Source organism: Rhinopithecus roxellana, chromosome 6 (assembly GCF_007565055.1).
Source record: "Rhinopithecus roxellana isolate Shanxi Qingling chromosome 6, ASM756505v1, whole genome shotgun sequence".
In the NCBI taxonomy this organism is placed as follows: domain Eukaryota; kingdom Metazoa; phylum Chordata; class Mammalia; order Primates; family Cercopithecidae; genus Rhinopithecus; species Rhinopithecus roxellana.
Window position 1 is genome coordinate 120,736,650 of NC_044554.1, and position 18,189 is coordinate 120,754,838.

Below are 18,189 nucleotides of genomic sequence, written 5' to 3' on the forward strand. Positions count from 1 at the left end.
AAAGCAGCAACGTGCATATAACCTGAACTTGTCTGGTTAGCACTTTGCTTTTTGACTTTTAAATCAAACTAAACATTAATATAAGAAGTTTTGATAGTAATCCATGAACTGCATCTTTTTTAAAAGGTAGTGTAGCTCTCTTCCTGTAGTGTAACCATAGCAACTGACAAGGAACAGAGAAAGAAAGCTTTCACACATGCTGTGCTAATTAATCCTCTCCTACAGTTTTCTTTCAACTGAAGAATGTAGTTTAATAAATTTTGCATGAGTAAGCATGTTTTGATGCATGAACTATATAAACACATATCAATATCTTTACCAAAAATATTTGTTAAAAATGTATATATTTATACTGCAGTCTCTTTCTTTCCTCTTTTGTTCATTCTTTTCTTTCTCTTTCTTTGCTTCTTTTTGTCTTTCTTTTATTTTTGTTTTTTGAGTCATTGTTTTAATGATTTTCTCCCTTCCTGAAAAGTTTTGGGATTTTCTTATCTTATTAACCAAACAGATATTTTTAGGATAAGAACTTTTTGTCGATCAATATAGAGGACACTTTCTACAATAAATTGTTTTAATTGACTAACTATATTCAAATGAGATGAGAGAATTTTTCTCAAGCAATGTAGAGTAATGTAGCTTAAAAATGTAATAACATTCTTCACTCTATCTGACACATTTACATGCAAACCATTTTAAGAGACTCAGTCTTAATTAAGCTTTGGAAAGTTAGATATTGAAAGCTATTTTTACTGTTGTTTTGGGAAGTTATGTGGCTCATCTGAATAAAATTCGAGTAGTCTTTGGCCTAAACGTGGGAAAAAAGACAATAATGTAGATAAAGCCCTTTTTTCTATTTGTACTTTCCAAAAATATTTAACCAGTCTAGCAAACTCATATTCAGAGTGAGCATAGTTGATCTGAAATTACATGTGGTTATTTTGATTTATACTACTTCTGGGTTATTTTGTGGTCTTATTTTCCCCTTTACAACTGAGGACATCGCAATTTTTTTATAACTAGCCTGGTCTGAGCTGTCAATGAAAATCTTCAACTTTTTTCATTCTCTCATCCTTCTGGCTTAGCTTTCTGACAACAGGGCCTCAGGAAAACCAAGAGAATCAAGCCCGAATGTTTTTAGCATCCCATTTGACTTGACAACAGCATATGGAACAAGTCAGAACCTATTTCAGGACTTGTGCCTAGCTCTTTAGTCTCCATATGGAACCATAGTCATTGGAAGAACCAACCCTTTTGATGGGATTACCAAGTTCTGGCCACACTTTATCATCTTGATTGTCCCATCTATTGTTCAATTTTGCGTGAATTAAGGTGGGATAAAACCTTGCAGAGGAAAGAAGGAAGATGTTGTTATAGAAATCTGTTATCAAAAATAGTTACTCCATTCATGTGCAGAAAAACTGGGGACCATGAATGTGTAAGTATGTCTGTGTGTGTGTAATCTGTATATTTTAATATGGAATACTTATAAATATTAGCCAATTTATAGTATACCATTGCATTATTATTAAAACTGACTTGTAGAAAAAAATTGGGGCACTGTAACTGTAGGTGAATTAATTAGAAATTCTTTGTCTTACCAGCTGTCTTATTAATTTTAAAATTTACATATAATACTGAAAATGGAATGCTACATTTAATAAATAAGAAAAAGTCATTTCCTTACTACTACATAAAAAATTTTAAATAGAACATTAAAATGAATATGTTATGGTAAGTTCACTGTAAAAATGTTTTAAGTGCTACAAACATTGTAACAGTAAATAATACTTTATTCTTGTCACTAATGAATACAGCTAGATGGAAAACTGTCACACAGGATTTTTTCTTTTAAAAAATGACATCTGTAGATTTTGTGATTTTTAAAATAATTGCACATTCATTCCACAAATCTTGGGAAAACACTCAGAAAAAGTTACTAAAAAATATGGATAATCCCATATTCCAGAGGTAATCACTGAAGACATTTAAATGTATTTTCTGCCCAACTTTTTTCTTTTTTTTCCTTTTTAGAGGGGAAAAAAAAACCAGACCTGCCAATCTTTATTCTGTGCATGAGTGTTTATGGTTATGAGGTCAAATTGCATATATCTTTTCACTTAACACCTTCCCAGTTTAAAAAACTTCTTAGAGGACATTTTAATTTATCATATATAATCTCATCAATGTATGTACCAGATTTGACTATTCCTTTATATTTATTTATTTAGATGTTTTTTCAAAAGAGCTTCTGCAATAAGCATTTCCTAGTGAGTATTTGACAGAACACTGAAACCACAAGAAATTGTAGGACAATTCTTCGAGGAAAGTGTTATACTCTCATCTTGCAGATTCACAATACACATTAGAACAATTAAGAAAACTGAGAAGTTTCACAATTTAAGTATTCTTTAACTTTCTAAATCTATTTTTTTCTCAAAGTTATTTGACCAAGGAACCCTTTCTCACAATACTTATAAATCTAAAAAATTCAAGAGACTTCTAAGCTCCTGTGTTATTAATAGTTTATGAATTATTTGTGTACTCTGCTGATATTTTATTAGATTCATGACATCAGTGCTTTGTTAGGAAATATAAATGTTTTAATAGTTATTAGCATGTATTAAAAACAGAAACCACAATATGCTTTCCCCAGCTTTTTATTAACTTTGACACTGCACTCCTGATTCTGTATTAAAAGATCAGGTTTGACCTTTAAAACTGTGAACATTCAAATTTAAATTCCCTTGTTTTGCTAATGCCTGTTAAACTTCTTTATGTTTCATGTAACCCACAGGTCTTGCAAGAGCAAAATCCGTCCCTAGCCACACATACTCCAATGAAGTGGTTACCTTGTGGTACAGACCTCCAGATGTCCTTCTAGGCTCAACAGAATATTCCACCTGCCTTGACATGTGGTGAGAAATGGAAGCTTTACTCTTGCTAATCTATCTGTAGTGCTTGGTCTGGGTCAAGCCTAGACAAACATCCTAACAGTTTGAATGAAGATTAATGGTGCAGGAGTGTTTGCCTGCATGTGGCCATGCTGCTGGATGTTTAAAAACATGATTGGGAATGTTCTCTAATTAGAGTCTCCTTTGCAGATGGTGTGTGGTAATGGTTCTTGATGGACAGGGGCAGAGACATTTTTCTAACTGTCAGTATCATGATTTTTCTCTCTAAGAGTCTTAATTTGTGACTATATCTTATAATAAGGGAAGTATATATCTCCAGACGGCAATAGGATTGAAGTAGCAGGGAGTGTGTTTAAATTTGCAACAAAGCTCTAATGAGTGGTCTGAAAATTTTGGTGTAACTGTTAGGCACCAATTTGACTCACAGTATGTACCTGAAAACTTCTGACATTAGTTATCCAAAATGAAATAAAATGACTACTTTAAAAAAAATTATATGTTTAATTTTAGGTCTCACTTTCACACATGCTTTAGCAAAGCTTTAAAAATCTATTTTATGAGGTCCAATGACTGTCAAGATTTAATTCATAATTAGTATTAATGGTAAACTATGCTGAGTTCCCTATTAAGTGTGAGCCAAATCAAACAATCAAATAAGGGAATAATCTAATTTTTGGCACGAAGGACAGACTGTTGAACGTGTCTTTTATTAATAGAAAAATTTCTTTTCTAGACTCACAGTTGTGTCCAAAGTAAAACAATTTACATAGCACATGGCTGTTTTATAATAGGAGTCATCTTCCCTTAATGATTATGCCCCCATATGTAGAATTCTGTGTGTTCATGTAAGTTTATGACCTCAGTAAAACTGCAGTATGTGTTGTTTATCTTATTGTTGTATACTTACTTCAGTCCTCTACCCCCAGTAATCTTCCCTTTTCATAAATTGGCCTGTGATGAGGCCTGGCTTCTTTCCTGATGTTTTTGATCCAAAAATGTTATGGTGAGAAAACAATCAAGTTTCTCATGATCTAGGGCACAGTGCAGTTTTTTTATGTTCCAGCAGCCCTCCCTAGGAATGAGACTTGGGGATTTCTAAAGCCACTGAGGATACCTGCAACATTTTGTGTACATGAGAACATATTTATTTTTATTGAAGTGTAGCTCTAAAGCTTTCAATAGAGCTACAAGAAAATCAGACAATCATACAGCTTAAGATCTGTTGTAATAATTTTGTAATGCCTTATACTAAATCTAATAGCATTTTAGTGATATTCTAAAACACTGAGAATAAAGATGATCATCTGTCATTAAAGGGCTGAGCTAATCTTTATTTTATCACACTTCCTGGCTTTTTTGGGGGGACGGTTGTTTACACAGTTATATTTTTTTTCCCAACACAGGGATTTGGGTAAAACAGATATTTAGATAATTAGTGTAATGGCAGAAAAAGTTGAAAATAAAGGTCAATGAATGAATCAGGATATTAGTTACTTTCTTATCCCTTTCCTACTTCGTGACTTATAGTTGGCTATGCAAATAGTGATTACTTAAGATTCTTGTGTTATGGGGATTTTTCTCTATTTTTGGGGTATGGAAATTCTAGGTTGTCTTTCAGTGAGATCAGTTAGGGACTCTGCTAATAAAACATTGGTTGGAAACATCTGTGGCTTGGAGCCAGTTTTGTGTCAGTTGCTTGGCAGTTCAGTTAAGACTCTACCCTCAAGAACATTTTTTTACATACTAGTGGCTAATGTTTCCTAAACCTTTAAAATCACCAAGAACCAAATGGACTGTGACATAATATGTGTGTTTCTGAGGTATAGCTCAGTATTTGATTTCCAGCGTGTGTCACTTCTTCTTCCACGTGTGTGTGTTCATTCTCTCAAGGAAGACAGTTTGGACACTTTCTGCCAATTTGCTTTGAACAGAGACATAATGGAAGCACAAGAAGAAGACTGTTATTTAAGTGGAAAGGAGGAAAACTGATAGAAAATAGTAGACCCCAAATGCCCTTTTGTCTACATGCCAAGATTATTCATCGCCAGAACCAAATAGCGAATGTGTTATTTCTGAACAGCTTCCCATGCTTACCGGCTCTTTACTTCCAAGCCTTAAAATCTATGTTATATCTATGGTACACCTGCCTGTCTGAATCTGATTTCATTTCAAGCCATTTTCTAAAAGCTATCTTGTTATTATCCTATAAGTCAAATAAAATGTGTTTTTCCAGTTAGAGAGAAGTTCATAGGCACTGATTTCTGCATAATCAATGACATCGATGGTGGGTTTTCAGAGAACTAGAAATGGGACTATAATTGAGTCATGGCTCAGCTGCAGCAAAGAAAAGTGCAAATATTAACCCATGGAGAATAGCAGGGAGGCAGGTGGCAGTAGTTTCAGGCCTTTTTACAGTTCATTTATCAGCATGGGGCAGTAAGGTAGTAACTAAAAACTAACGATCCCTGTACAGTGTTCCATTTTCCAGTTTTCTCTTTAAATAGCCACAGGAAATAAAAATATTAATGAAGACACATATGCATTATCATTTGCCAGCAAGTGATGGAAATCAGAGGTGGCTGTGTTACGATTTCCTCCTCCAGGTCTCCAACACTTGCAATAAACAAACAACCCTGTGTGATTTGGGAACTCAGCAAGATAGCTAGTTTTTGATGCTTTTATCAAAATGGATAGTTTCTGATACTTCTATCTCCCTCTGTAAAGGAAATTTTAAGCAGAGGAATCAAATTGAGCATTTCCTCTGTATAACTTCTCTTAATTTTTGGATTTATAACTCTTTGAAAGTTATAGGCATGGGAAATCATTGCTAAGCTTTTCTAAACCAAAAAGGCCTACTGAGTTCTGAAAGCTACATTAAGAGAAGTGCAGATGTAACAAGCAGCTTCTCTGTGTAGTTCTTCCCTTGCTAGGAAGCTCTGCTCAGTTGATGTCATTGTTCCAAATAAGCTGTATATTCCTCTGTAGAAGTTCATAAATATGTTTAGAGCTGCATTTGTTTTTTGAAAGCAGAAAAGCAGAAGGTCACTTGGGATTATTTTAAGGGCTTAATTTTTAAAATACGGTGACTAAGTCATTTTCTGCTAATAAATGATTATCTCATCAAGACCACAGTGCTTTGGGGGTGGGTAAAATATATAGTAGCACTACCCTGAGGTATCAACTACAGTACTCCCCAACACCCCAACAGTATATGAAGAATGATAGCGTGACAGTCTCTTCCTTTCATCATCTTTTAAAAAGCTAATTAACATATTAACTATGCTTGTCAAAATGTGGGGCAAGTCATTTATAAATAAGCCTGTCAAATGTAATGAGATTGCATATTAAATCATCCATTTCTCTATTACATCTCTGATTTAAGATTGAAATTAATTTATTTAACATTGTAGCAGCTGGGTGGTTAGAAAAAATTTCCATACCACTCTTGATATATAGAAAAATGTCCACATCAAAATTGATTTTGCATAGATTAGAAAAGAAATTGCCTGTTTATTAAGTATTAAAAGGCCATTTAGCTTTGCTTTTTTCTTAAATAAGCCTAATCACCATACATACTGGCAATATACAAAATTCTGCCATCATCTTTAATGATCTTTCTTGAACCAAGGAAATGTATATAATAAAATAATGTTTCTTAGGATTTAGGTTTATTTACTAATGTTTTAAGGTAAAGAATCACAAATTAGCTCTAGCATAGCCCCTCCTCTGAAAATCAATTTGCTCTATATGAGGTCCTGTGGTTTGATTTGAGACTTGAGTGATAATAATAGTAACAACAATAGATACTTCTATTGAACACAAACTGTATTCTGAGCCCTGTTATGCATTTTAATTACTTACCTATTTTACCATGATACAGTTTGAGAAAACCAAACCCAGAGAGACTAAATAATATGGGTAAGGTCATGCAGTTAGTTTTGTTTTTTTTTTTGTTTTTTTTTTTTTTTTTTGAGACGGAGTCTTGCTCTGTCTCCCAGGCTGGAGTGCAGTGGCCGGATCTCAGCTCACTGCAAGTTCCTCCTCCCGGGTTTACGCCATTCTCTCGCCTCAGCCTCCCAAGTAGCTGGGACTACAGGCGCCCGCCACATCGCCCGGCTAAGTTTTTGTATTTCTTTAGTAGAGACGGGGTTTCACCGTGTTAGCCAGGATGGTCTCGATCTCCTGACCTCGTGATCTGCCCGTCTCGGCCTCCCAAAATGCTGGGATTACAGGCTTGAGCCACCGCGCCCGGCCAAGGTCATGCAGTTAGTAAACAGAGTACACATTCAAACTCAAGGATCGGCCGGGCGCGGTGGCTCAAGCCTGTAATCCCAGCACTTTGGGAGGCCAAGACGGGCGGATCACGAGGTCAGGAGATTGAGACCATCCTGGCTAACACGGTGAAACCCCGTCTCTACTAAAAAAAAAATACAAAAAAAAAAACTAGCCGGGCGAGGTGGCGGGCGCCTGTAGTCCCAGCTACTCGGGAGGCTGAGGCAGGAGAATGGCGTAAACCCGGGAGGCGGAGCTTGCAGTGAGCTGAGATCTGGCCACTGCACTCCAGTCCGGGCAACAGAGCGAGACTCTGCCTAAAAAAAAAAAAAAAAAAAAAAAAAAAAAAAAAAAAAAAAAAAAAAAAAAAAACAAACTCAAGGATAACCTACTCAAAGCCCTTTCTTTTTACAAGATACTACATAATCTCTTAAGATGATTTGTTTACAAATTGATCTTTATTTTACCGGTAGAGCAACTCCAAAACACAAATACAGCAAAACATAGATTTTATAATTTAGGTTATATTCTGAGTCATGTCCTTTGTATAGCTCAAATATAGTGGGTGTCTTTCACTGTCTCTCAACAGCTTGTGGACTCTTTTTCTCTCCTGCCATCAACTTTTTAAGAGATTTTACTATTTAGTTTTATGCAAGGAAGAGTTTTTTTTTTTTTTTTTTAATAAACTACGACAGGAATCATTGGATTGAATACATTTTCACAAGACTAGTACTTAATGCTGGCATGTATTAATATTTTCCCAATTCCTAGACATTACTCATTTATTACTTTTGCTAAAATGAATGAGTTCATTTTAAACCAAAGGATAGTAAGAATGAGAATTTGAGTTCATGAGTTATGCTGAATCATCTATCTGTCAGCACTGTTTGTACTGTTTCTAATTAATCAGGTCATAAGACCAAGGAGCATATGAATTAGTTACTGTCAAATGTAACACCTCTTTAAGAGTTCTTGAGAACTGCTCAAATAATGCATGATCCAAGTGACTTGTTGGTGTAGCCACCGAAATGCAATACAACATAACAAAAGAACTGGGGACAGTCAGAAGGACATCCAGGAGATTGAAGCTGATCTCATGGTGGCAGCCATGGTTTCTAAGCCTACTCCCACTATGGAAGTCCCTTAAAATTAGGATGACCCTATGGTTTATTATTATACCAGGACACCATTGAGAGTTAATAATTCTGCCGGGATAATAGGTGTAAAACAGAGTAACTGTGACATGTGGTCACCTTTCTCATAATACACTAGAGCAATAATTTGCTAAATACTACTAAACAGAAGAGACTTAACACATTCAAGTATTTAATTCACACTAAAGACTGCTGACTACAAACTCAAATTCCTTGCAACAAACTTAATGTTACATTGCCTAATACAAATTATCTCTGTAAGTACAGTTCTCTCATATTAGGTTATTGTGGCATTTTAGAGTGGCTACCAGAGTGCCAAATTTAGTGATAGCTTTGGGATGCTGAAAGGAAGCACCTCTATTTTTCTGTCAAAAATCTAGTGTGGGGCTGGGCACGATGGCTTACAACTGTAATACCAGCACTTGGGGAGGCTGAGGCAGGTGGATCACCGGAGAGCAGGAGTTCAAGACCAGCCCCACCAACATGGTAAAACTGCGTCTCTACTAAAAATACAAAATTAGCTGGGCATGGTGGCACGTGCCTGTAATCCCAGCTACTTGGGAGACTGAGACAGAAGAATCTTTTGAACCCGGGAGGCAGAGGTTACAGTGAGCCAAGATTGTACCATTGCACTCCAGCCTGAGCGACAGAGTGAGACTCCGTCTCCAAAAAAAAAAAAAAATGTCTAGTGTGGTTATAGTTTTTATATTCCATTGTTGTTTATTGGTGTGTATGTTTGTGAGAAAAAGAGTATTTGTGTGTGCATATGTTTGGTCATTTACTGTCAATAAATTAGATGAATGATAATATGTAAAATGAGGCATTGATCTACCAAATCTCTTTAAGAACAAATAAAAATTTCCCCATTTTAAATCAACATTTGCACAATAATTGGCTATCCACAAACTGGTTTTTGGGTGATTTTTAAATAGCCGATCACAGAGACTCAGTTTCATGACATTATTATAACGCTTGGTGTACTCAGCTGCCTCACTGGTTTGTGAGAATAACAAGAGATGGTTACATGTAAAATTTTTTAAGAAATATAAAACTCCACAAATGTTGAGAACAGTGTTCTTATCAACTCTTAGAATGTAAATCAGCCAAGCTAAAAATACTGCATTTCTGTTGGGGTGTAGCATCCAAGGGTGCTATGGGATATATAAAAGCTGCTCTATTTGGTTTTAGGGAAATTAACACACTGTCTATGTCTTGATAATCAAAAATAATTTTTGGCCCAGGATATTCTCATCTTAAGAGAGAGAGAGACAGTGTGTGTGTGTGTGTGTGTGTGTGTGTGTGTCTGTGTGTCTGTGTGTCTGTGTGTTTTAATTTAGAAATATGTAGTCAGGAGTGTTGGCTTACACCTGTAATCCCAGCACTTTGGGGGCGAAGGTAGGAGGATAGCATGAGGCTAGGCATTTGAGACCAGCCTGGGCAACATGCTGAGATCCCATCTCAGCAAAATATAAAAATTCTGTTAGCATGGTAGAGGGTGCCTATAGTCCCACAGGAGGCTGACGTGGGAAGACGGCTTGAGCCCTGGATTTCAAGGCTGCAGTGAGCTATGATCACACCACTGCACTCCAGCCTGGCCCCAAGAGTGAGACCTACAAAAATGGGAATATTGAGGAAGGTGATGGAAGACAAAGGTTTTTTTTTTTTGTTTTTGTTTTTTTTTGAGACGTAGTCTCGCTCGGTCACCCAGACTGGAGTGCAATGGCTCAATCTCAGCTCACTGCAACCTTTGCCTCCCAGGTTCGAGAGATTCTCCTTCTTCAGCCTCCTGAGTAGCTGGGATTACAGGCGCCCACTACCATGCCCAGCTAATTTTTGTATTTTTAGTAGAGATAGGGTTTCACCATGTTGGTCAGGCTGGTCTCGAACTCCTGACCTTGAGATCCACCTGCCTGGGCCTCCCAAAGTGCTGGAATTACAGGCATGAGCCACCGTGCCCAGCCAACAATGGTTTTTAAAGGAAAATGAGAAGAATTACATAATTTTTAATGATAATTATCCTTGACTACAAAGATCAGTAACAAGGGTGGCGGCAGTCTGACATTGGGCAGGCAGATGTCTTCATAGAAGTATTTTCTTGTGTGTGTAAGGTTACAGTGGCCTTTGTGCCAGGCTGTGTTTTTTGCAGCCTTTTGTGATAGTTTTCATTCATGAAAACCGTTCCTTCATGGCCTTCCTCAGCTCTGTTTGTCAGGGATTTTAACACAAGTGACTCCATTTTGATTGTGACAACTTTCACAAAATGTAACTAGCAGTGTTTTGCTGTGTAAAGGAGAGGCATTGTTATAGTAGAAAGCACATTGAAAACCTAGGTTAGCTTCCCTCTGCCACTTCTTAGCTGTGTGATTTTAGTTGAACAGATTCCTTAGCTACTCCTAGCTTCAGTTTCCGAACCAGAAAACTGTAACAATAAAACCTATTGCAAGTATAACGCATAACTAATACACACCACAACAATAACAATAGAAAAACAGTGATCTTCTGCCTCATCCATACCCACCCTTTAATCCTATTTTCCAGAAGCAACTACTTTTAACTCTGTTTGCTTTTAATTATTTTTTATTTATTTTTACTTTGAACTCTTTTAGACATAGTACTTTACTTCTGTCTGTCTTAAATTGCTTATATTGCTATTCATTGATTTACTATTTTCGACACTGTCTACTAAGTAGGTATTATGGTAGATGAGGATTTAACGTGCTTCTGTCAACCTTCATTATACTAACTTATAATCTATATCTCGTCTTAGAACATTTATAAATATTATTCATGCTTAAAGTCAAGTAGTATTTATGATTATATATTTTCTTGTATAACCTTTTGCTTTTCCTGGACTTAATAACTGTCTGTGATTCTTATTAGTTGTCTTTGCTCTTATGGCTAATTGTGAAGAATTTGTCAATTACCTATGAAAGCATATTTTTCAAATTCTCAAACACAATAGCAGATCTGTCAGTTCCATTTACTTTTTTTACATCTCCTTTCCTCAACCATTTTATTGAAACTTTCCTCTCTCGGCTTTCTGATTTCTTGCCTTAGCACAATGTAGCACTTCTTATCTCAGACTTCATTTGCTCCCCACTCATCCCCATCCCCACTTTGTCTCTGCATGGTGTTATAGGTCCTAAGCTGGTTATTCTCTGTTCTCTTCCCAGTCTGTTCCCCACCGTCTTCTGTCCTGCCCTGTGTCTTACTTGGCTGACCCCTAGGGAATTGCATCCTCTGAGCTGCCATCACTTACTGGTTTCCAGCTGGGTTCAGGCAAAAACAAGTGGGAGGAGAGAGTGACTGTGTATGTTTCCCTAATTCTTCCCCATGTTAGACCATGTTTCTGGAAATGACTAACTACAACTTCTTCGGGGAAGCTTCTCTCCCATGGCTCTAGCTCTCAGTACACACTAATAACACTTAGTTCTTAGTTGGAGAGGGAGTCATGGCTTCCTGCTGTTGCTAGACTTGACGTATTTCAGTATGTCTTATTGGTTCTCTTATAGCTCTATTTGTAGTCACTTCTGGGTTGGATCCATTTTCCTTCTGGAGTGTCACTGACTGCAGATTCCCTTTATCTGGATTCCATGTCTTCCTCCTTTAGGTGCATTAGAAGAATGCATACATTAGAGATACAGTTTTCAAATTCTTAGTATTTTGAAAATGCCTTTATTCTACTTTCACAAATGATTGATATTTGGCTAAGTGTGTATCATTAATGATAATGTATAACTTGAATATTAATTTTTTCCTCAGAATTTTCAGTACATTATTTTATTTCCCTAGAGCTTCTGGTATTGCTACTGAGAAGTGTGATTCCATTCTCGATCATTTGTGTGCCCCCTTATACTTCCTCTCTGGAGGGAATTAGGTTCTTCTCTCTATCCCTCCAGAATTTCATGATGATATTGCTTTGGTAGTGTCTTTTTCTATTGGTGCTGGGTAAGTTTCCTTCAAGATAAAGACTAATGTGTTCTAGCTCTTAGGAAACTTCTTGAATTTCTTTTTAAAAAATGATTTCTTCCATCCTCTCTGTCTTCACTTTCTAGAAAATTTGTATTACTTTGATATTGGAGCTCCTTTCTTAATCCTCTATTTTCTAAAGTCTTTTATGTAACTTTTTATCTTACAAACCTTCTAATTTTAAAAAAAATTCAGCTTCCATATATGAAATTGTTCTTGCTTCCTTTCCTTCTGATTTCTATTTCTTAAACACGGGGATGGGGACTTTTTTTTTTTTTTTTGCTTTTCATTTACTTTTATACATTAAGCACTATAAATCTATACACTTAGGAAGGGCCCAATTAACCAGTCAGTTCACTGTATATTGTTCAGACAAAGAGCGAAACTTCTGGTTGGGAGGTCCTCAGATGTCAGTATCTTAAGGCTTGTTCTTTGTTCCTCCTCACATGCTGATTACAGGCAGCTGACATCCTCATAGCAGAGTGGAAAGGGGAGCTGATGGTCACATACATCAGTAAACGCATTTTTCACTTGATTTCCCTTTTTTTCAGCTCAGTGCCTCGCCGTGCTCTCTACTGCAACTTTTATCTTCAATTTGAGGCCTCCTGGGTTTAATGTCATGTACCCTGCTGGTGTGTGTTTAGGGTGAGATAAGGGATAGTCAGAGAAGACCTATGAGGCAAAAGTTTGCTCTTCGTACAAATTTTCATTTCTCTCCTCTGTCTCCAGCTGTCAGACTCAGCTTCACACTTTTTACATCCTGAACTTTTTCCAAGTTGCTGTAGGTAAATAATCTGACTATAACTTGAAGCTGTAACTGCCTGTGGTCTGCCTAGATTGTCATGTCTTCACCTACATCTTCTCAAAACAGGTTACCTCTCATGGACTTGTGCCTTCTCCTAGAGTTATTTTATCCTTGTTTAAAATTTATTTCCTAACTGACACTTTGGTCACTTTGGAGAAGACAAATGCAGCCATGTTAGTGGGTCCTGCTTGAGGTTTCTCACCTTGAATGTCTTGATATTATGTCAGGTTGTCCAGAAGGGATGAGAAGAGGGAAGGAGGGAGGTGGGAGGGAAGGGAGGGAGGTAGGGGGAGAGGGAGGGACTGAGGGAGGGAGGGAAGGAAGGAAGGAAGGAAGGAAGGAAGGAAGGAAGGAAGGAAGGAAGGAAGGAAGGAAAAGGAAAGGAAAGGAAGGCTGGCTCATATTGTATAAGAAGGAAATTAGGTTCATATTGTATAAGGATCTTTGTGGGAAGGGAGCTGCCCTAATTCTAGAGGTGTCCAGACAGGGATATCTATGCACGTTTTACCACATGCCCTGCTTTTGTTGATTATTTAATATTGGTGACTTTAACTGTGAACATTGACTACTAAAGGTCTTTGCCATGTAGACATTTGTGATTTTCCCGGGGCACAAATTTAACTTGCCTATGCTGATGAGTGGGAGCCGATTAAATAGCATAATGCAGGCAGGAAATTCATGACTGCTGGCATCTTAGTGTGGTGGTGGTTTATAATCCCTACCATTTAACTCTTAGCGAAATAACAAATTTATGAAAACCAACCTGAAAAGAAAGCCATACACTGGTTGATGAGATAGTGATGCAAGTTAATAAAATGTGAGGTCATAATTCTTAAAGAGATAATAATTTTACGTGAGTGCATTACAGAAAGAGTTCTTTGGATCTGTGGGCTGTATGAATCCAAAAAAAAAAGCTTGCTGTTAAAAACCAGCAAAAGTAGTGAAGCATTTTCAACAAGTGTTTAGGCAATAGAAAACTTCTAATCCAGTGAAGGTGAAAAAGTGGATCATTAACTTGTATGCACAGGAAAGACATGATTGAATGGAAATGTGATTGGAGAGAAACTAGGAGCCTCTATAAATGTCATTGTGTGACAATAGTTACTAAAGATGCCTACTAGAATGTTACTAGGATGTCTACTTCATATTGCTTATTGAAGGATGGAAATGGAGAATTCTGTGCTTGTTATTACAATTATGAGTTAATTCCTCAGTACTGCATTACCTGGAGTGTATTTTAATTAAGAATCCCATTTTTGTTTGCTGGTATTTTGCTGTATGAATTACTATAACTTAAATGTTCTGGTGGCTTTCTTAATTTTAGATGCTATATTATGTAACTGATAAACTTAGATATTTGTGGGTCTTTTAAAAAATTTGTTCTTCAAATGTTGTATCCTTAGATTCCTGTTGGTAGATGTCATTAAAAAAAAAGAAAATAAATAAAGCAATAGTTGAAAAAGAACTAAACTTGAATTCAACTAAAACAACTTACCAGTGTCCAAGAAACAGCCTGCTAAATTTCATTAAAAATAAAACAAAACGTATTCATAGTATGTGACAGTCACTTAGTAATTACTAATGACTAAATCCTAGTAGCTTCCTATTTTCCTACACCCATGTGGGTAGCTCATCTTTTACTGTGGCATTTTCTAGTTCTCTGTATTTCTGTGTGAGACAATAGATTCCAAGAGTGGGATGTTTATATAATTGAATTTTCAGTTGAGCTTGGCAAAGCTTTTCTCATTTTTTTCTGATTGATAATTTAAATGGTTCTTCCTTTATTGTTAGCTTTTGCCATATTGGTTTTTGAATACTTAATATATTCATAGCCTAATGGAAACTGCAACAGATGAAAAACTTTATTATAGAAATAAATAAATTTCCCTCTATTTGTGACCATTTTGTAACACCTGAAATTAGAGGTGCTTGTTTTAGTTTGTTTGTTTTTTCTCACACACTGCGTGTGGTTGGTGGTAACACAGAAAAAAACAAAACAAAACAAAATACAGCTCTAGAATCTCAGGGTAGCTCCCTTCCCACAAAAATCTCCCTTTTACCTTATTAGTCACTTCATTCATTTATTCATTCAGCAAAACATTACAGAATGTCGAGAGGCTCAAGGTGAGAAAGACCTGGTTCCTGCCCTCGAGCCACGCCCACTAGCACTACTGCATTGTACAACCCCAAAGGCATCATTCAAGTTGTAATCTATGTGCAGTGGCCAGACTGCAAAGCTACATTCCAGAGCAAATATTTGAGAATATTCCAAGAAGCCCACAGACATCACCAAAAAAAATGGGCCCTAATACTCTGTACTGGAAAGGTTTTTGCCTTTAGGTCTTGCATCTATTATCTAACATATTAGGTGGTTGTCAAATATTTTACTGTAAAATATCAATCATCCAGTCATATATCTTAGTAGTGCCCATTTCAGCATTCTTATCCATAGTCCATCAAAGTCTAGCTTATGCCATTTGATGACTGGAACTAAATATATCAACTTAACATAGTGTAAATTGAAGTTCAGAATTCTCCTTATAGTAGGATAATTTACATGAAGGCTTTAGCAGTGATTTCTCTTCACAATATGCCACATGAAGTTTCTTGAAAAAGATTGCTTGATGTGTCTTTTGCTTTGATTTTTAAGATAATTACCCGTGAATAAATTTTTCCTAATTTCCTACATTATTGCATAAGGATTAATACATTTGCAGAGACAAGCCTTAAAATACGACTTCCTTGTTTTGCATCAGCTGTCATATAAACAGAAATTAAAGATGTGCAAAGCTTATTAATTTGCTTTTTTTCTTGTTCTGCCTGGTCTATGCTTATTCCTTAGAGAAGGGCCATCATTGGCAGAGTTTTAAATGAATTATCAAATGGAACTTCTTTCATTGTTCCATAATACAAGAAATAATATTTCTCTGCTATTTCTTGTAATATTTTTCATTTTTTTTCTTACAGTAGTCCTCAGTGAGGGCATTTCCTATTTATATTTTTATATTAATTGTGACTGGTTGCTGGATGTAAACAGTCCAAATATTCCCTATTATCTATGTAACCTAGAGTTATTACTTTAAGACTCCATCTCTAGAGTCTTCATCATCCATGGGAGTCTGTGTTGAATTTTTAAGCTTTTTTTTTTTTTTTTTTTTGAAACCGAGTCTCACTCTGTCACCCAGGTTGGAGTGCAGTGGTGCAATCTCGGCTCACTGCAACCTCTGCCTCCCAGGTTCAAGCAATTATCCTGCCTCAGCCTCCTGAATAGCTGGGATTACAGACATGTGTCACCATGCCCAGCTAATTTTTGTATGTTTAGTAGAGACAGGGCTTCACCATGTTGGCCAGGCTGGTCTTGAACTCCTGACCTCAGGTGATCCACCCGCCTCGGCTTCCCAACGTGCTGGGATTAAAGGTGTGAGCCACTGTACCTGGCCAAATTTTTAAGCATTTTTAAAACACAGCCAACGTCTTATTTTCAGTGTACTAGGAATGATGGCAGATTTCAGTTTTCTAGGGTAGTTTTACTGTGTTCTCTGCCAAACCCTCTAATTTTGAAGATTTGGTTTTGATTTTATCTTGTCTTTGCTGGCATTTGTGTCACCTGGGAAGAAATCAAAGTTACCATCTCTATTTCCTCTTTTTTAACCTGACCAGACTGACCGAATAAAGACAGGTTGTTCTGACTGCAGAAGCAGCATAGCATAATGAAGAGATTGCTAACCCTGGATTCAGAAGATGCAGTTTCTGATTCTGCAACCAACACTAAGACATTTAAACATATAATACAGCTTCTTTACATGTAAAAATCAAAACATTGTCTTAGGCCTTCTCAAAGGTACCTCTATCTCTTAATGTTAGCATTCGAGTAAATTGTACAGTGGAGGGAAAGGTTTCCATGGAGACTGCTGGAGTTCCTTTGGAGTCTCTTAGAAATGAAGTTAGAGTTTAGATATTTTGGTGAAATTACTGAGTTGATTTTTTTTAGTGTTTAATTTCATATGATAATATTAGCTCTAAATCAAGTGCCTTTTTCTGTTGCAGTATCTTGTGTGTACTCCTCAGACTAGTTTATGCAATTCATTCATTTATTCCCTCATTTTAAAGATATTTATTGAACACCTATTTTGTACAAGGCAGTTTGTGAGATCTTGGAGCCGAAAAGATGAGAAAGATCTATTCATGCCTTCAAGGTTACAGGGAAAGACAGTGTGATGAGCCTTAGCACAGGTATATGGTTAAGACAGTGGCAGCTCAGAGGTGAAGGTGATAAATTTATCCTTGGTGAATGATTAGGGGGGTCAGGGGAGGCTTCACCCAGTGGTAATTACTCTGCCTGACTTCTCAAAGCCATCTTTCCAAGCTGACAAAGCTAGGTTTGAAGGACATGTAGATCATGCCATGGACAAAGATGAACAGATGAAATATCTGGTGTTTTGTGGATAGAGATGGAGGACAGGATTTCAGAAGCATTCAAAAAGGACTGTAAGGAGGAAGAGAGAAAGCAGTTGGAGATCAGATTGTAGAAGTATTTAGGAATACTTAGGATGTGGACAACTTGATGACTGTATATACATAGTAAAAAAAAAAAAAAAAAAAGGCAAAAGATTTCAGATGATTCCTGGATCTGGTAACTGGACCAGACAGCAAAAATACAACTTTGCCATTTCATTAGAAAAAAATAATAATAAATGTACATAGTACTTAAAGTGTGTGAGCAAAAATTATCATTGGAACATAAGGAATATTTATGCTGGTTGGTACTTTGAGATGGTTGGGCTTCTCAGTCTTCCCTGTTAGTTTTATTGCTGATGTAGATCCTAGTAAGAGGATTCTAATCACTTGCCTGGTGCCTCCCTCCAAGTCAGCAGCAGGCCATCCTGGGCCTTGAGTCTACTGAACTATATTAGCTTCCTGTACTTTATTTTTTACTTTTGTTTTTATTCTGATATGCTTAATTTGTAAGTAGAACTTCTTAGAGATATAATTTTGTTTCATAGTTGAAAAATAAATGTTACAGTTTCTCATTATATTAAAAGTTTATTGTTTTGAATCAAATGTTTTCTAAGATGGG

General features: G+C 36.5%; 1 protein-coding gene across 2 annotated transcripts in view; it reads left to right on the plus strand.

Moving 5' to 3' along the window:
• The window catches only part of CDK14 (cyclin dependent kinase 14), a 598,852-nt gene that overhangs the window by 351,346 nt on the left and 229,317 nt on the right, over positions 1 to 18,189 (plus strand). For both annotated transcript variants that reach the window (XM_010354653.2, XM_030932371.1), the window contains one exon: positions 2,795 to 2,915. In XM_010354653.2, the coding sequence (XP_010352955.1) occupies positions 2,795 to 2,915 (121 nt within the window). The remainder of the gene's footprint in view (positions 1 to 2,794; positions 2,916 to 18,189) is intronic.